The sequence below is a fragment of the Chamaea fasciata genome, unplaced genomic scaffold (assembly GCF_029207755.1).
Source record: "Chamaea fasciata isolate MVZ Bird 193981 ecotype frontalis unplaced genomic scaffold, bChaFas1.0.hap1 SCAF_17, whole genome shotgun sequence".
NCBI lineage: Eukaryota > Metazoa > Chordata > Aves > Passeriformes > Sylviidae > Chamaea > Chamaea fasciata.
The window spans coordinates 4,687,987-4,708,486 of NW_027094102.1; the positions used below are offsets into that span (position 1 = coordinate 4,687,987).

The following is a 20,500-nucleotide window of genomic DNA, read 5'->3' on the forward strand; positions in this document are numbered from 1 at the left end:
CCAGCGGTGTCCTTGGGGAGGGCTCTTTCAGGAGAAACTCTTAGCAGTTTCAAAAAAAAAACAAATTACCCAATAAGATGGCATGAAAATGCTTAAATATGAAAGAAGAAAGGTAATTTAATCACAACACAATAGTGTGGTGGAGAAGGATTATTTCCATTTCTGCAGAAGCTTAGTTTTGCTATAACCACAGCAAACCCGTCCTCATGGAAGGATGTGGATGTCTTACTTAACTGAAGCGTTCAGTTCTGAAAAGGTCAATGTGAAATGCTCTGCAGTGACTTGAGTGCTTTGCTCTGGGTTGTATCTATTTTGTTTTAACAGAAAGATTGTCAAAAATTAACTCATCTCTCCAAAACAATTTGTTCCTGTCAGACTGGCCTTTTCCATTCCCATTCATCCTTTCCACTTCACTAACTCTGTGGATACATCTTGGTCCCTTTCAAGTCAATAGCACAAGTCCAAGTGACTTCTTTTAAACTCTATCTGGCTCCTTCATTCTCCTGGACTTCTCTAGGATAGTTTACTCCTACCACCCTTCTTGGGAGTGGTGTGAAAGAGTGCTGAATATAGAGAGTCCTCCAAAATACAGAAATATTAGTATTTCTTACATGAGAAATGTTGTAATTTTAAATTTCTCCATCTCCTCCTGAGTCCGTGGAACTCTGATAGAATAATTGTTGATAACATGCCACGTGAAAAATGAAATAGCTGGGAGCCAAATCTATATGTGGCAAATTGAGTTAAAGAAATCTCATAAAAAATAAGCAGTATATAAAAAAACCCAAGGATTTTAAAAGCCGATTATTCTAGTAGTGTCCCAGTTTGTTTATTTTATTTCTATGCCAGCAGAGATTCCCTCAGAGATTAACACCATGGACTAATGCACAGATGGGGCCAGAAACTCGAAAGTCATCTGAATATTAAGAATTTAAATCTTTAGCCTCAGTGATTTGAACAGAAAGCCAATTATGAGGCTGAATTAGTTTTCAAATTAAACTGCAATTTAAGGCTTGTGAAATTAATCTTTTAAGGCATATAGTTGCATTCGTATATATATATTCATGGGGAGAATTTGGATTTTGCAGTTCTGGCTTGTTCCTCTTCTCCAGCCTGACAGTGCAATTCATGAGGAGATGCCTGGTGTGCCTGGTTGTTTGTTCAGTGCAGGAACAGAGCAGGTGTTGCTGGCTTGCACGGCCTGAGATCTGAAGAGAAGATGTTTCATTTTAAAAAATTAATAGGACACGGAGTGAATCCCTCTTCCTGCCACTGCAACCCATTCCGAAAACAACGTAGTGCTGCTCACAGGCAAAATATTCAATATGTTTCTTCCAGCTTGGAGGTAAGTTAATTTTAGAAATCTTCATTTAGGAAGGTCCCAGTTCAAGAGAGCACCTGAACAGGTTCATGGATGGAGCTGCCATATGTTCTGGTTTGTAGCACTAGAAACTAAAAATAATGCAAATGCTGAATGTTTCAGAGAGACCATGCACAGGTAAAATATTCTGTACGGTCAGAGTAGGACTCAATGGATTCTTCCATTCATCCCAGAGATATTCACAGGTTGGGTGCATTACTTCTGGATCCATCCCAAGCTTGAATATATTCAGCTATGGCAGTGCCATCTTCTGCACCCTGGGCAGGTGCTGCTCTTATCCTTGCACTTTATATGCTGTTAAAAATGGCTTTGTCCAACCTGATTCTATTCTCTCACACATTACACGCAGACTTAGGATACACAATATTCTTTCTCAAGTTCTTTTGCTCAGTCAAGCACAATTTTAAGATAAGAGATTGTTTTTTCTGCAGACTCATGTGGTAGTGCTTTCCATTTTCTTTCGAGGTGAGTGGTTATGAAATCTGTGCTCTTAATTTCCTTTTCAGAAGCATCCAGTCCCAAGAGCAAGGAAGTGAATTATAGGACTGTAAGTGAGAAAAAAATGCAAATCCCAAGACTAATGGGTTTTCCCTCCAAAAAAAAAAAAAAAAAGCCAAGTTGATGTAAAGGAAAAAATGTGGAAATCATGGTCTGACACCAATGTAGGAGGGAGTTGCAACTGAATACTGTAAGAGCCTACACTCTGCCTCCTTTTAACCAGCAGTTACACATAGCATAGTATGATATATAGAATAAGGTTTATATTATATTACACCACTTTTTTATTGTATTGATTTCTAGTGTCAAAATTCAGGGGTTGGATTGAAGCCTTGTGGAGGATGTGTTCAGTGTCAGGTTGTGTGCAGCTGGGGCTGCATGATTTCTGGAGTCACTCACGCCTTTAGTGCAGCATGAAACCTGCCTGTTCAGCACAAATGAGTGGGGATGTTCAGGACACCTTGTCCTAAGCAGTCATGCTTTCCCCCTTCTTTAAATTAGCCCTGGAAATCAAGAGGATGCATGTGCAGGAGCTCAGCTGAGCTGAACCTCATGAATTTATGCAGCCAGGACCATTTGCTCAGAGGCTGGATGTGCCTTTTCCCATCCTGACGTTTGACTGGTGGGATTTCTCTGGGATGAGGGGGTCTCAGTGGGCTGGAGGGGAGTGATCTTCAAATCTGGCAAGGGTCATGTGTGTGCTGCAGTCAGTGCATCTGCTCGTTGGCTCTCCGGAGGTATTTATTCCATTTTTAACAATGAGGAGGTCTTATTTCCGTTCTGGGTGACAGCAGCCTCTTCAGCTGTCTCTGTTGTCTCTCCAGACCTACTCACTCTCTTTATTCTCATTAGGTTGGCTCTTGCCCTGTCTGAAGCTGAGAATCCAATGTCTCTGCTAATTAGGAAGTGGCATCCGTTATGAATTAGGTTAGCTGCTTGAAAGGTCAAAATTTGCCAATGATTACAAAAATTATGGTGAAGGAGAATGACAGTAGCTATCAGTTACGACGGAAAGAATATAATTTGGAAGGAAAGTGCTGCTTCTATTTCTTTTTTTTTTTCTTTTTTTTTTTTCTCCAGAGCATGTGGGATGCAGTTTAATTTAAGTATATTTGCAATTTATTACACCTGCAGTACTTGCACTCACTTCTGTCATCTTGATGTCTTGTCCATGTTGCTGTTCACCTCTGTGACTCCACTCCGCACTGTTGCTGGGTCAGCCACCCAATTTCATTTGAAATCCCCAACAATGAGTGAGTGAAATTGTTTCACATCACCCACTGAATACGTTTAGTTTTTTTGGACTTGAGGATGCAGGTTTGTTAGATGAAATGCTTTAGTCTTTAGCACTGCAGGAAGTTCAGTTGTCACTGGAACTTGGTTTTGGTGCCTTTGCTTTTCTTGTGTGTCTTTCAGTCCCTGAGACCTCCTTGCAATGAGTGAAGTCATCTAAAGGGTGAAGTGTGCCTGTTATGAGTAGGGGCATGAGATTCCTGTCCTCTGTGCGGAAGGAAACTAATATCAGGAAACTTCCAAATGGAAAATTTTGAGTTTAGGAAATGTTGTAAAATTTTACGCTGTTTTTCAGTATCTAATCTTCCCACAACTCTTACTGTCTTCTCCATCTAGCATCGGATGCAGAGGATTCACTAAGTGAGCTTTCCAATTTGGGGGGAAAAATGAGGAGTATGGGGAAGTTTCCATTAGTACAAAGCCATTATTAGCTTGGGTTAATGAAGATCTAATGTAATATGGCCATCACCACATGTCTGCACATAATGATTCCGTCCTTTTCTATGGGGGAATGATTAAATTAAGTATCTTGTAGGTCAAAATTAGACTGAGAAGGTTAACCAACCTTTAATGATTCTGCAGCCGTTTACCAGCCATTTTAAAACATAAACTGTAAAATAAAGCTGGATGGAGAAACAACATTATCAGTAAAAAGTGGGTGAAGGTTTAGCATTTTCTGTTTATATCATATGAGAAGACAGAGAGGATGATGTGTTTTTGCAGTGACATGTGGAATGAAGGGCAAAGTGAAAGGAGTTTTTATTGTTAGATTTTGTTGGCTTCCTGGTAAGTGCCTATTAGCTCTTTATTTTAACATGCATTAAATCTAACTAATGGATATCAAACCAGCTTAGAAAAATGGCAATTATAAAGCAATTGTAACAAAGACTTCAGGAGCGCAAGCGTGCCAAAATATTGTTTGTATGCCTTAAACTCCTGAAAGCTCCATCTTTGTAGAAAAATGAAGTTGCATAGATGGGAGAGTAGAGGTTGCAGATAACGTGAAGGGAATTAGCAGCCCTCAGTATGCTTTGGGATTGTCTGAGCTACCAAGAACAGAGCTGATTCGCAGATTCCAGAGTGATTTGAGGGGGACATTTGTTTATGACTGTGCTTATCTGCTTACACATGCACAGGGCAGCTAGCTCTCTTGTTTGGCTTTTCTTTTTCCCTAACGTGTACAGATGGAATGAGATATGGTGAATCTAGCAAAATCTCTTTGCAGTCTTTTACAAGGAGATGCAATTCATTTTAAAATTGACAAACAAAACTGAATGTACAGGTATAAATTATCTCCCTTTGCTTCCATTCTCCTGGGTTCTGTAAGGCATTTTTTTTGCCTATTCTGTAGAAACTTTAATTAATCCAATGGGAATATTTTCCATAAGGGTTGCTTTCAAGCATTTCTCTCATGTGTCTTATCCACGGCTAGGAACAAAACCATCTCATTTGACAAAATAACATCTGGGAGGTTATGGTCTCTGGGAAATCAAAGGGAATGCATTGAGAAGTTACAGATTCTGGAGGTCTTGCCTTTTATTGATAGATCTCCTTCGTCATGCCATCCATTAATTTTAGCTCAGGTGATATATGAACTCTGCACATTAGTTAATGAAGGCTAATGCACAGTAATCTTGTCATCACTAGCTGTGCATGGTAATTCAATCTGCTGCTCAGAAGAGCTGTTCAACATGCAGCAAATTTGATTTAATATTGACATGATGTACTAGGTTTGGTATTTTATATAACGTACCATGTGCCTTATTTGATGAGAAATGGTTTTCTTTCAACAGGGCAGGTACCTGAGTTAGGCCAGGTGTGTAGTTTAATGCAGTTATATCAGATATATATCTGTTATATCTGCACTGGGTATTCATCCTGTGATACACTGCACAGACTGGGGCAAATTTCTGAGCTTGGGCACTTTACATATTCATTTAATGTTGTCAATGTGCTTGAGACAAGCCCTGCAGAGCAGAAAAATAAAGGTGATGCTTTTCTCAGGCACTGAAAGCACAAAGTCTCTCTTGCTCTGTTTAACCTACTCTTGTAGCTTCATCATTACCAGCAGGATCTGATGCAAAAATGGCAGAGTACAGATTTGGGGTCTTGAGTGTGACTTGGAGGAGTTTCCTCATCATTTCTGGTCTGTAGTAACTGCTCCTAGCTTCTGTTTGGGTACCATATAGGGCTGTAAATACAGTGTTGTTAATACTTAGATTTCCACAAAACACACCCATGCTGTGGGCCAGATTGGGCAGCCAGTGCTTTGTCACTTAAAACCGAACAATACCAGCTCTAATCCTCGAGCGTGTTAGAGCTGTGCTCTCTGCCACTGTATATTTGCCTAATTTGTGTACTATTAGGGCCTGGATATAGGGATATATTGCCTTTATTTTAATATAAAGTACATGAAGATGTATCTCCATGCAAAGGACACAGAAGCATGACATTATTTACTTTTATTGCAGGTAAATCTTCACCAACCATCTGAGTATAGTGCAAGAGTTTATACAGCACCCAGAGGATGTCAGACACTTTATCTGTGCATATCCACGTCTCTCTGTTGAATACTCTTGTGCACAGATCTATGTTTGTGTCATTCACTGCAGCACGCAGGGGTGTGGAGGATACATCTCTCTTAAAGACAGGCTAAATGCAAAGCAAACCAAGTGGAACACAGGCAGTGGTGTAGGTTACACCAGCTGGTCCCTCAGGAGCTGTCCCTAGGGATAGTGTCCTCAGCATGGGGAACAGGAGATGCTGTCTGTCAACACTTCCAGGTGGGAAAGGTGTGTGCACAGGAAAGGGAGAGGAGATACCAGCCACTGTCCAAACTGTGGAGAGGGAGAAGCAATTTGCAGCCAGTCTATAGCAGACTGGGGTCAGACAGGCAGCCCCAGGGAGAGCCAGGAAGGAAGTGGCTGCTGCAACTCCATCATGTGCTGCAGCCACACAGGGCCCTTTGCAGAGGGTGTTTTATTGAGTTACAAGATAGTAATTAATGCCAAGTTCCTCTCTTTATTTTCTCTGTGGTTGGGTTTCATAATCGAAATTAAAGATAGGAGATAGGGAGCTGATTGCCTCTTGAAATACAGCTCCCTGGTGCTCAGTTCATGACCTTAGAGACATTTGTCCAGCCCCATCTCCCTTTATGGAGATGTAGGTCAAATGCTGTTGAAAGAGTCCTTTTTCTCCAGAGCAGATGTGCTCAGTGCAGTGCTGCACCACAGGAAAGAAGCAAAAGGGTCAGAGAAAGAGCGAAGGAGACCTTCCCTGCTCTCCATCCACTGTCTACCTGCTGTCCCCCCACCCCCTCCCACCACAGCTGCAGCCTGTCAGGTTCCCCTGCCAAGTTGGGAACCCACCATTTCACACGTGTGCTGGATAATTTTGGAATCTACAGTACAGTCTGAGACATCCCACGTGAGGAGGGACCATAATTGTGGAGTGCCCTTGTATAAACCTGGAAGTCCAAATGACTTTCAGAGCTGTTTTTTGAGCTAGAAGTGCATCATGAAATACCACCTGTTTTTTGGAATACATCCTGAGACTGCATGCGTCCTAAAATAGATTCTGTTTTCCTCTTCCGCTTCTGTTTTCATTAGCCCCAGGTTTTGACATTCTGTGCAGAGATATTTTCAGTATTGAATGCATTAAGATAACATAAACTCCAAATCAAACATCTCATTCAGCATATTTCCCATTTAAATTTCCCCTGTACATTTTCCCTGTAGTTATCTAGGGGTTGGTTTCATTATTTGTATCAGCTGTCTCGTGATAACTGGTTTTGCAAAAGAGCAAAAAAACGAATGCTTGTAAAGAAAATAGAGAAAATTTGTTGCTTGCACAGCCTTGTTTCAATTCAGTGTTCCTTCCGTCTTCTGAAGTTTATTGATCGGGAGAATGTTAAAGTTGTTGAATAGTTTGTTTTCATTTCACAAATGTGAATCAGGATTATTGCAGAAAAACAGGAATGTATTCATCATTAAGATTTGCTTTACACATTCATTTATTTTTTAATCTATAATTCTTATTGAACTAAGAAAACTCACAGGAATATATGTATCACCACTGAGAACAAAAAGAGCCTGATTGAGGCAGATGGAAGATCAGCAAAGCACTTCACACAAGTGCAAAAATACAAACTTCTTGCTAATACTGAGAAACACTGGTTTCCCAGAGTTGGGAAAGGTACTGGTGGGATTTCCTGCGTGCTGAGTGGCTTAAAGACACTTGGCTAAGGTAGAAAATGCTGCAGCCATTTAGAGCATGGGATATTTTTCAAGTTGTTTGCAGATACAAGCTTTCCACTCTGGTTTTCCTGAACTGGGAGTGTGGGTGCTCCCAGTGTGACCAGGCTGGGGACCTGGCTGTGCCAGAGGAGACAATGCTGACGCAGCCACATGTCCCCAAGTTTGCCCATGGCTCATATCTCACCCAGAGACCAGAACAAACTCAGCTCTGTTTCTGGCACCACTTTGCATCTCTCCAGCACCGCAGGCTCATAAGTTGGTCCTTGTGCTCAGACCTCCCAAAGGCGCAGTGTTTGAGCAGCACCTTCCCTCTTTTCATGGATGCTGTTGGGTTTGGTGTCCACAAAAAGGGGTTATGTCTGGTTTTGCTGTCTCTCTTTGCCTCCCACTCCTCCTGTCAGGTCTCATATCATTATATTCATCCGCTGTTGCAGATGGCCTTGTGTGAGCAGTGTGTGCCTGCCCCTCTACTCATTCCCTCCCAGCAATATAACAAGTGTAAAGCTGGGCCCTACGAGCTCTGGGGGGGTCACAGGGCCATGCAGCTGCAGGAGTCCATCCAATCAAGGAACATCTTTTACGCTCATAATGGTAATTTCCCACTTTAGCAGAACACCCCGCTGCCAAACTCCAGTGCTAATAAGCCTGTCAGTGCATCAGTGCACTCCCGACAGTATCGAGAATGCAGGGATTGTTTTTTGCAAGGCAAATGAAGACACTGATGATTAGCAAGAAACAAACCAACAATTCAATACATCACTGGCCACACATACCAAATCATTGATTTTCTGTCTTGCTGGGCAGCAGCTGTTGTATTTGCTCTGCAGAAATGGATTTTTTAATCCTGGAGGGACAAGAAAGATGGATGTTTCTCCAAGAACTGGAAGCAGCAGGCAGTTGCTTCCTGCACTGGGCATGGGCATGTTGATGGTGTCCTTCTGAAGCTGCTGAGAAGTCTGATGGGCTTTCCACTATTAAATTCTATTTCTGAATGCATGTGAATGCAGTGATTGGATGGGAAAAAAAAATCTCCTGTGAGTATCTGTGAAATTGCAGGACAAAAAATGCTGCCCTAAAACTTACAATCACTGAAAGAATTAGAAGTTAATCATAGATACCCTCACATGACTTCTCTCTGTCTACCGGTTACGTGTAATCAGCATCCTTCCAGATCATCTGTCTCAGCAGCGTTGCTATTTCCATAATCCTTGCCTTGCCAGGCTGGCTGGATTGAAGTGAGATGTCTGATCCATAGCATTTCTGAGCAAAATGCATGACCCTGGGTCAAAGGGACCACAATCTGCTCTGCAGTGGGGTGACACTGTTGTACATCACAATGACACAGATTCTGACTTCAGAAGGTTGAAAATTATTTTTTTATTTTTGGGACGTGTCTCTTTTTTATACTGTTTTACACAGACCAATTCAACTGGTGAAATAAAGACAAACTTTTTCAATCACATTGGTCAGACCAGTGGGACATTGAGAAGAAGTCCCTCCTAGGGAAAAGAACGAAAACAAAGTTACGGTTACAAAAACATGTCTTTTGTTCACAGAAAATTCTCTGGGGCAAGAATTTTAGAAAACTAAAACATTTCAGGCACGAAACCAGGGCTACAGTGAGGCAGCACTGACAGTTCCTCTTGGCTTGTTCCCAGGGACCTACGTGATGACGGTGACGGCCAACGACGCGGACGACGGCACCACGGCCAACGGGATGGTGAGGTACCGGATCGTCACCCAGACCCCACAGAGCCCCTCTCAAAACATGTTCACCATTAACAGCGAGACAGGGGACATTGTCACCGTGGCTGCTGGGCTCGACAGGGAGGTGAGTTTGGAACTGTCTTGCCAGGTGTTGCTGAGGGCTGCTGATGTGAAAAGCCTGAACCCTGTCTTTAATCCCAATGAGTTTGGAACTGTCTTGCCAGGTGTTGCTGAGGGCTGCTGATGTGAAAAGCCTGAACCCTGTCTTTAATCCCAATGAGTTTGGAACTGTCTTGCCAGGTGTTGCTGAGGGCTGCTGATGTGAAAAGCCTGAACCCTGTCTTTAATCCCAAGCCTCTAAAAGCTTGAGTTGAGGTGTGGAGATCAGAGTCTCTGCTTCTGCAGCAACTGTGGGGCATCGTGGCTTTGATGTGATATTTTTGTCGTAATCCATATCAGTCGATGAAACCCTGCGAGAATCTTCAAACTCCTGGAGCTGGTATTTTCCTTTCCTAAGATTGTAAAACTCAAAGATGTAGAAAATACTCCAGGAGGCATAGGGGGATGAATAAATGGTCATTTGTCCCCCCTTCTGTTGGGGAGGAATAAAGTGCCAGACATCTATAGCCCTTTCTAGACCTGTCTTTCTGAGTTCTTTGCATGCTATCCCTGGAAAAGGAACACAGCCTGCACTCAGCACACTTCATGTCCTTGTGTCATTTCCAAACTAGTAAAATGTCTTCCAGTAATTTTGGGTTTGTGTCATGTCCTGCCTTTAGTGCCTCTTCTTTCTGGCATTTTACAATGTGCAGCTTTTCCAAATGCAGCAGAAATTTCACTTTTACTGACAAAAAAATACTAAGTGTAAACTATATAATGTGATTCTCAGAGCTCTGCTTCCTCTGGTTGTGGGTGTAGCTCAAGGACAAAGCATTTATACCTCACACAATAAACAAAAATCAATGCAGTGTCAGTGGTGGGATGGAGTGAGTGGGGAAGGAGGGGATGGGGTCAATGTGTGTAAAGGCAGAGAACCCCAGAACTTCATTTTTTATTCCACACTGGACTGTGCAGGTCATGGAGTGCAGCTCAATGCAACTGGGAGAGCTCCATCAACTAAATGATGGGGAGGATCATTTGTTCATGGAACAATGAACATGGGCCACAGAGAGTATGGAAGGAAGGACTTGCTTAGTCTGAAGCTCAAATGTTTATATTCAGGCAGTCCCCAGAGCTGGCACATCCAGTGGGAGAGTCTAATCTGGGAGAGCCCAGTGTGCTGCATTTCTGGGAGAAGGCACCAGAAACTGGGTTTGTTCTTCTTTCTCTCCCTCTTTCCCTTGTGGCAGTGGCAGGGGCACAGCAAGCAGGAGACCCCACACGTAGACCTGGGACCTAAACTCTGAGAGATGAAGCCTCCAGCACCCCGGAGATTTTTCCTGTGCCCCTCAGGCCAGTAGCACACCTTTGGCCCCACTGCTGAGTGCTGTGCCAGGAGACATTCCCTGCCCGGAATTGTGCCCGTTTCATTCCATGTCTGGGGCTGCTCTTTTGCTTCAGAGCAGCTCGGGGGGGGGAATCCCAAAGGCAACTGCTGAGAGCAGCTAAAAACCCTGGCAGCAGCTCAGCAGCACGTGTGGAGCCCCAGGGCGGCTGCTGGGACACTGGGATGGGATGGGATGGGATGGGATGGGATGGGATGGGATGGGATGGGATGGGATGGGATGGGATGGGATGGGATGGGATGGGATGGGAAGGAAGGGAATGCTGGCTGGGAGCAGCACAGGGCTCGCCCTCAGCATCGTTTCAGGGCAAGTTGGCCCAGGGGACACGCTGTGGAAAACTGCTTTTCCAAGGAGAAGGTCAGGAGAGTAGAGAGCTTTCCAGGTGAGAAGACAGGAAGCAGAGCTGGGGGAGCAGGAGGAGATCCAGCACCTGCTCCATCCCCACCTGATGTGGCAGACTCTGCAAGCACAACCTAGGGCAGATTTGACCTTTCCCTACTCATTGTATTCCAGGGGCTGGGAAGTTGGCTGAATCTTAAGCAGGTAGATTATCCCAGGCAATGCTGGAGCCTGCGGCAGGCTCGCAGTGGAAGAGGAGAAACAAGTGCTGGAGAGATTGCTTGCAGCCCCCAGGGGGATGGTAGCAGAGTACTCAGAGAAGAAATTGGAATTCTGGCAGGAAAATGCTGATTTTCTGGAAATGAAAGAACTGACATCATTGGGGACCAGCATTCCAGTGCAGGGCTTTATGGGCAGAGAAAGGTCGTCGGTTTATATTAATTTCAGAAACACAGATTGGGATAACTTGGTGGGATAGAGGTTTTAATCTCAGCAAATCAGCTCAGAAAAGAGGCAGGTGTTAATTAGGGGGAAAGGATAAGGCAGGATGGATGTCTTTTTTAGTGTTTCTCTCATTGCATCTGAAGTATTTTAAAAACTTGCAGGGGAACCACGTGCTTCATGTGAGTTCCCTTGAGCACAGGGTCTAGGAAATCACAGCTGGCACATTGTATGTGGAAATCTTGCGTTGAGTGTCCCAAGCTGAGTACGAGGTTGGGCAAGGGACACTTGGATCGAGGCAGAACAACCAGCTCTGGGCATAATCCTGGGGCTGCCCTGAAGCTACGGGGCATGCTTATTCCCAGCTCTCTCTCCTGCTTTCAGGATTACATCTAGAATTGGCAAAACTTTCTGGTTTAAATTAACATAAAGTTATATTGCCTCTAAGTTGAAAATTGTGTTTAAACACCCCCATTAGTGTACCACAGACTGTTTTTTTGTTTTTGTTTTTGTTTGTTTTTCCTGAAAACTTGAGGAAGCTGTTAGAGGAGTGAATTTGGGTTTGCTGCTGACATTTCCCTGTCGTTAGGAAGAGGAGACGAAGAGCAATATTTGGAATGCAGATTTGTGTAAATTAAAATGTTAACAAATCTGACCTATTCAGCTGAAACTCCTATAACCAAGATAAATTCCCTGGATACCAGTTATTTCTCCAAATGCTTATTGACACATTTATCAGTGCCTGAGACATGATTAAGTTAAGCTGTGGTGATACAGAACCAGGTTTCCATTGGACCCTTCTCCCTTGCTTCTGCAATGCAAAGCAGGTGTAAAAATAACTTCAGGAGCTATTCCATATCTGAGAGACAGGTCCATGTTCCAGATCCAGCATTTGTCTTTCAAAAGGAAGAAAAGTCATTTCAGAACTGGTGTACCTAGCTCAGCATTTCTGTTGCATGCTCATTAAATGAGATTTCCTGATATTCTCAGCATCTCCACTTAAATATTGGTTCTTTGCTGGTTTCCTAAATTACCTTCAATCCCTGAAAGAATGAGCTGGATGAAGTTTTGGGGGTTTTTGTGTCATGAGAAGTGTTTTGTTTGGCCTGCAAGAAACCTGTTGTAAGAAAAAGTCATTGTATTTTTGCTGCTGTTTCTAAACCCCCATTTCCACAAACCATGAAGGAAACTAAAAACTCAGCCTCTCAAATTGTGCTGGTCTCTCCTAAATGTGTCTGACACTGAAGATAGCACAATCAAAAGCCAAAGTATTAAAATGTTGATGGCTTTAAAGTTATCTTACCTGGTTCCCATTAATCTAGATGTAAATATGGTGACAATGCTCTGTGTCCACTCACTCATTATGACTGCACTTAATTGAATGGATCCCCAAGGAAGATAAAGTTAATTGGACTGCACTTCATAAAAAATATTAAAGGAATACAGTTTAGCAACAGCCTGATGTAAGCCTGGGTGTCTGAGGGTGAAAAATGCCAAGGGTGGAACAAAGGAACACTTATCCCTTGAACTAAGAGGGGAAAATATTGGGATTTAGGGTCATCAGAGGTTCAGAAGTACATTCAGACAGCCAGGTTTTGATGAGAAGGTTAAAAGCAGATACTTGTTGCAGGAAAACATTATAGTAACATAGGAAATCTGCAGCTGATTTAATGGAATTAGGAGGGAAAAATCATGTGATGGTGGGAGCACAAAATGTGTGGGTTATAGGGAAGGCTGTGAATGCATGAGACGAGCAGGTTGTGGCAAAGTTCAGGGGTAGGAAGGGACCATGGCAGGTGATTTAATTTATGGAAGGCTGCTGCAGAAGTGGGTGGTACCACACGAGATGCTGCCAGACTGATGGCTTCATTTAGCAGCACATCTGAATTCCACATTTCATTTAGCTAGAGGACTTTCTTTCCACTGGGAAGAAAATTGCAAGAGGTAAGAAAGGGTCAGGTGAGTCTCGGACACAAGCAGAACATTCATCTTTTTGTTTCCCATCCTGAAAAGTAACATTTCTCTGTATAACCTTGCAAAAGCGACCAGCTCTGTTCCGTGTGTTACTTTGTTCCTTCCGCTCAGCCCAGTGTCCCAGGTGGGATCGAGCCCAGACTATCAGTCTGATGGTGCTCCTGGTGCAGTAACTCAACCCCATCACCAATTTCGATTTCTCTGGTGGCAGAGTATCTGTCTCAGTAGCACAGTAAACCTGCACTGGGGCTATAGTATAGGCAATATCATCCTCTGAAGAGCTTCTCCTAAATATTTTATGAACACGGACTTCGAACAAGCAGGAGGTGGAAAAAAAAGGGAATGAGAGAAAAGGAGGTGGTTGATCCCAGGCTCTGCTGGCAGGCCAGTAAGTGTTGAGACATCTCAAATGTCATCTAGGTTTATTTGAGATAATAAGTATTTCAGCACTGCGGTGCTTGTAGTGTAATGTTTCTAACTTTTTGAGATGTCCCTTAGAAAGGAGTCCCTTCCCAGCACATTCATCTGGTGCTGGAGAAATGAAGGCAGGCAGGAGCACTGAGTTGCTTCTTCCAAATTTCTGTGTGTTTGTATTTCTTTTGAAAGTGATTGGATCTCTGCTGCTGCAAATGCTTTTAAAAATACATGAAATCCGATTCTGTGATTACTGCGCTTGGCTTTCTGAAAACGTGATGTTGCTGGTCCTTCTCAAGTGAGTGAAAGATAAAAGGGAGAGCCTGCCAACAACTGAGTTAGGGGCTTATTTTATTTATGAATGAAATGGCAGAATTTTTGTGGGGAAGAGGAGAAGTTCTTCTTATTAGAAAAGACAGTTGATTTCTTTTCCAACACTCTGGGTTTGGTGCAGCTAGACATTTCTGATACTGCAGAATTTGAAATATTATGTTAAAAAAAAAAAAAAAACCACCCCAAACTGTACACTGCTCCAAACACTGAGCAGGGATGGTTTTTACTATCTGCAGTAACTATTTTGGGTATATTTATCTCCAGGTCATTGCAATAGCTTTTCAGAACCTCATTGTTCATTCAAATGCTGGCTGGGAGTAAACAAGGCATTGCCCTGGTACAGGAATGATTTTAGGCATTGAGACTGCTGTGAAACATTCCCAGAGATAGACATCCACTAGTCTGAGATTACCCAAATACATTGGGTTCAGCCTGGGTTTGTCTCTTCCGGCCACGTGTAGACAGCAGGTAACTCAGGCTGAGCCTGGCTTTCTGTACCAGGAAACTTCCCTCTGACAGTGGAGTCCAGCAGCTTTCAATCCTTCATCCACCCCTGGAATACAGCAAAAGGAATTTTTTCTGTTCTAAATCACCATGGCCCATGCTAATCATTTCCCTCACTGCATATCAATGTGATGTTCTGCAAAGCTGCCTCTCATCCTCCGAGCAGGGCTGGAGGAACATCTGCTGCAGCTGAAGGATCCCACACCACACGAGTGATGGATGAGTTTACCTGGGCAGATTGTCACTCGTGTGTGCGTGTGTACTGACAGAATACAAAGAATGAGGGGAAAGTGGCATGTGAATGGCTTGACTGCATCCTGAGAGCTCCTGTTCCCGTTTTTTTCAGCCAGGTTAGCCTTCTCTGAGGAGCAGAGAGGAGTAATGCAGAATTGCTACAAGCATGTCACCTTCTGACATGCACAATCCAGCATCCACCCTGTTTGCTATTTATATCTACTACAGGAGTTCTTTAAAGTGAGAGAGGTTCTGTTTTTCATGTTCTTTTTCACTACTTTTTCCAGAGAAGAACTAAATCAGGGTGGTTCGACTCTGTGGAACCGTGAGTATCTTGCTTTTCAAGATGAACTTCCTATATCACTGCATCAAAACATGCAGAAAAATGCCTCCACAGCTGAACTCGCGTGAGGAGAGCCAGAGTGAGGGATTAGTAATTATTTTGCCAGGGAGGCACATCCATTTCTGTGAATTTGGACCACGAGTCCTTGTATTTAGCTTCCAGACTTGCAGGCTCCCCAAGTGTTTTCCTGTGACTGGGATGATGAAGGACTGTAGCAGACTTCCAGGGGTTAAGTGGCTTTCCCAGTTCTCACAGCATTCAAACTGTGATATGGAGTCCTTGTGGAACATGTCTCCAAGCCAGACATAAACTACTGGAGTCTTAGCCGGGATAAGCAGGTAAAATACTTCAGCTTCCTCTGTCAGACTGTGTTTTACTTGTCCCTTCCAGCCTTGGCCCTAATGTGTTTCTGCCACATTAGAAAACACTTCCCCTCTGCCACTGAGGAGCAGTTTTCCCCCATGCTGTCACACAACAGGCACTGCCCTCGCTGTCTGCCTGGCAGCCACGTGCCATCCCAGGGATTTGTGGAGCACAGAGTCACTCTCAGGGATGAAATCCACTCTATGCACGTCATTTATCGTGAATTCTACGTTATCCCTGATACCTTGTAATTTTTCAGGGCCATGTAACGAAAATGTAAATACTGAAGCTTTATGTATTAATATGCCTGAAATCATTACTTAAAGATAAAACTGGTTAAATTATTCAGTTATAAAATTATCCCATTTCCACAGCAGCATATCCTGTCAAAGGAAGAGCTGATTAGCCATAAGCTGAATTTAGCCAGCAGATTTATGCTGGATTCGGGTTTATGTTTCTACATTGTACATAGGACTGATCTGAGTTTGCTCCATCATTCCAGCGCATTTATTTTCTCATTACAGACAAGAATGACCTTTCTCAGCAAATTATGGTGAGGAGCACTACCACTCATCAGTGAAGAAGATTCATTTTATTAACCCTGTTTAGCGCTTTGGAAGAGTGTTGTGCACTCAGTGGAGGGTCACTTGCAGTAATTTGAGATACCAGAAGTTAGCAGAGAGGGAGGGCCCGAATCTGCTCCGAGCACAGTTGGTCCAGCACTGCTTAAGGGATCCCTCATAGGCTTTCCTTCAGGGTCCAAAAGATGTGAGCAAATCCTTGTCACAGAAATCACACCATTTGTTTTAGAGAAGGGAACAATGCCAGTGGTTCTGAAGCCTTGTCACAATTCCCAAAAGGAATACATCTCCCTGTTTCAGCTCCTCAAATGGCTGTGCCTGTGTGTCTTTCTGGCGGGTGTTTCTGGAATGATCTGTACCTTTTGGTCTTCTCCATGATTGCTGCAACTCTCTAAACAAGAAGCTGACAATCAGTTTTAGAGCTCCCATGTATGGAAAGGATTTTTTGATTACTTTTCTTTTAAAAAAACCTGATAGATAGATAGACTAGAAAAACTGATAGAGGAAGGGCTCTGAGCCGTGGCCTTGGTAGAAAATAGCTTGAGTAGGGGGGAAAAAAAAAAAAAGTGGATATGATAGGAGACACTTTTAAAGAATAAAAGGGCTTTCCAAAGAAACAGGCTGGTAAATAGCTTGAAACCTGTGGGAGTCCTATGAGCAGACAGCAAAACAGCCATGGTATTTATCTCCCGAAAAGGTACACCAGGAGGATGATCAGGACACAAGTGTAACAGGCTGGACATCATCTGGCTGTGCCAACTGAGAATATACTGGCACAGTTTGGCTGAGTTTGTGTGAGCTCAGCCTGGCGGTGTGCTCTGCTTGCACTCCTCTTGGCCCTGTCCTGTCCCAAGCCTTTCATTCCCCATCAGATTACACTTTTACTAAAGGAGATCAAACACAGCAGTGGGGCTGGTTTTACTGGTCTGGTTGTTCTGTGTAGGTTTTCAGCTCTGGCCCCAGTGCACTGTGTGTCCTTCCTGAAGATGGGCACAGGAGGATGCTCCAGCCGCAGAACTGGGCTGTAAATGGAAACCTGCTGCCAGTTTATATCTCCCATGGAGCCGATTCCACCCAGAGTCCAGCCCTTTGGCTGAAACAAAGTTTCCTCCCACTGAGGCAGTGCCTTTGACACTATTTACTGCCTGCCACACTAGCTCCCAATGTGGGTTTTTAATTCCTTCTCTGATTTGGCTTAGACTCTCTTCATCCACCTGGTTTGCTTTCAGTATCGCCAGCATTTAGATCATGGAGCCCCTGGAGGAGGTTGTACTGACTCACATGTGGAACTGTAATGACTTTTTATTCATATTTGGGTGAGCTATTGAAGAGATATTACCAAATTGAAAAGCTGCATGATTTGGGGTTGAACTATTCCGATAAAACAAAGCTTTGAGTTTAATTGGATCAAATTATAGAGTCCGAGCAAGAATAGGACTGATACCCCACCTAATGAGTTCCCTTCCTTTAAATATGGAAATCTTCAGAGCCTCTCCTGTAAGAAAATTCCACATATACTAATAGTCTGTAGATCTTTTCCTTTCTTCACACAGATTTAATATGTTCAGAGAGTTCTGGTACAGTCTGGTTGCACTTGTTTCAAGTTGCTCATGAAATCCCACCTCTGACTACAGTGGGTTGGTTTATACATTATTCAGTAGTAAAATCCCAGCTGAATAGGGAGGAGGAAAAAAAAAGTTAAGTATCGGAGTGGAAAGCTCACCAGGTCCTTAGCATAATCTTTCTGGTTCAGACCTGCATTTCTTTTTCTATTTGAGCTTGTCTTACAGTGGAGAAGAGTGTATCATTCCAATTTCAGATAGAAGACTACCTGCTCAGCTCAGGCAGATTTAAAGTTTTTCTTTTTGGTACATCACATACTTTCCAACAGCCCCTTCCCCTCTCTAAAGGGATTATTGTCTAAATCTGCACCAGGTCAAGTGAAATAATTAAACACAAGCTGCCTCCACTAATTAACTTATCCACAGACCATTGTCTGTTATTAGCATTTTAAAGAGAGGCTTTGTTAACTCCTTCTTCCTAGACCTAGTACTACTTCTTTAATAGCTGCATTCATTCCTGTGAGTATCTTTGGCTCCATTTCTTGATTAAATATTGTCTTCAACACATTTGCCAGAGCAGGAGTGAGTTTATGGGATGTTTCACCCTGCATCAGTTACTTTTCTTAACTGGCAATAGGAAGAAGGCAGCTTGAATGCGAAGGACTGTGACTGTCAGAAGACCAAATACAGAGTCTTGGATTCTGAAATACTCTTAAAATAGAAAGTTCTCAGTGTAAACAGCAGAGAGGCTGTTACATGCTTTGTAAAGTATAATTTAAATTGTGATATATCTAGCGTTTTTATAGTACATCTCATCTGGAACAGTGTCAGGATCATGGCGTTTGTATTTGCAGAGGAAGTAATACTTCCAAAAATACAGAAATGTGTGCACAGGGACCAAAATGTGGGTGTTTGCTGTTCTGCATCACGAATACTGTCTATTTCCTTCAGTTCTGTACTAATTAGTACCCAGAAAAGTGGCAGAAGGTGGCTCTTTGAAGGGGAGGACTGTTCTTGTTAGACACTTGTGAGCATCGCTAGGCTGGCTATAAATAATCACACCATCAGGTACTGAGGTTTGGGCTATTCTCCATTCACTGCAGGCTGAGAGAGGGCTCGTGGATAAGGCCAGCAAGGTGTCACGTGCAGGCAGGATGGAGCTGTGTGTTATTCTTCCCAGAAATGCACATTAAAGCATCTAGGAGCTTGTACTAGCAGAGCCGAAGCAGTGAGGCAAGTTGGTTCTTTTGTCATGGTAACCTCACCATTTTTCTTCTAATTTTTAGGCTAAATATTTTCCTTTCATTGTTGTTCTGTTATTCCAGTTTCTAAAAAATTCTGAGGACTTCGTGTAAGAAATCCTCATTAAATAGAGTACATGTCAGTACAATCATGTTTTATTCAAGCTATTCATTTTTTGCACTTAAAATGCTTTCTGTTCCAAATGCCTTTCCAGAAAAATAAATGTGGTTTTCAGTTAAAGTAAACAGGTCACATATGCAGTGACCTCAAATCTGATGGCTCAAATTGAAAAGGGGAACTAATTGCATAAAAATGCAGTGGCTCGTATTATCCAGATGTTCAATAAGTTGGTCTTTCCAGCCTTATTTATACATGCCCGAAAAATAAAATAGATTGTAGTTTCCTATTCATACCAACATGAAATTCACCTCAGTTTATAGGGAAGGATCTTGTTTCAATGGTTCAAGGTTTGGACAGATGCCCAGGGAGGGGTAAAGTGCCCAGACTGATTGCAGCTGCCTGAGGATGGGAATTGGGGTTTGTAAGTCAACAGCAAATGACTCCTGTAGAAGTGGGAAGCTTTTCTGCCAGGTGTCTGCTGTTCTAAAGGGAGGGTTTGATGCCACCCAAGCAAGAACATGCCAAATAAAATGTTCCTACTTAGGAATCACTGTGGTCACCTCCTGAAGGTGAATTTCAGAGAGGTCAGAAGAGCAGCATCCTTGTCTCTTGAACTCAGGGCCAACCCTGTGGTTTGCTTGCAGCAGAGTAGAGCTGGCCCAGCCACGGAGAACTGCTGTGATCAAAATGTCCTGCCCTATACTGGGTGCGTTTTGCTCACAGGAGAGCCTGTGCTGATGTGAAGTAGCAGATGAGAGGATACTCCATGCAGTACTCATTCTGGAAGTGGTTTGTTTTGGAGATGTGTATGTTTCTACAATTATTTTAGCCATTAGACTTCAGCCCTGAAAATGCTTTCATCTTGGCTGATTCCATCTTTTTGTGGCCATGGCAATGCAGAGGACTTTGATGGGAAATGCATTACTAGATTTGTAAATTACGTGCCGTTCCCTCCCCTGGTATGTTTGATACCAGAAAACAATGTTTGACAGAAGAGGTAATGAACAGCATTTGCTGGTAAATCAACAGCTAGATGTGGTTTGAAAGAAAGCAGATTTGAGCATAAAGAGACAATCTGGAAGGGTTACCAGTGCTGTGCACTATCAGAAAATCTGCCCTACAGATGAGCAGCAGAGCAGCTTCCACCAGTGAGTGCTGGAGAGGAACCGGTCGGCGGTTGGCTTCATGACTTCAGGGTACCAGTTCTTGACAAAGCAATTGAGCAAATTTCCCTAGAAAAATAGCTTGCCGGTTTCCCTGCAGGGTATCAGATGGTTCTTAGGGTAGGTAGCCCACCCCCAGTTCCTTTGGCCATGGCCACATCCCTGAGAACCCCTGAAGTAAAAAGTGGGAGAATCTCTCAGATCTATCCATCAGATTAGAAATTGATGCATCAGTAATCATTTATTT

At 43.1% G+C, this 20,500-nt stretch overlaps 1 protein-coding gene across 2 annotated transcripts in view; it reads left to right on the plus strand.

Moving 5' to 3' along the window:
* The window catches only part of CDH4 (cadherin 4), a 422,865-nt gene that overhangs the window by 339,031 nt on the left and 63,334 nt on the right, over positions 1 to 20,500 (plus strand). For both annotated transcript variants that reach the window (XM_066199202.1, XM_066199203.1), the window contains exon 7: positions 9,087 to 9,259. In XM_066199202.1, coding sequence (XP_066055299.1) covers positions 9,087 to 9,259 — 173 coding nt within the window. The remainder of the gene's footprint in view (positions 1 to 9,086; positions 9,260 to 20,500) is intronic.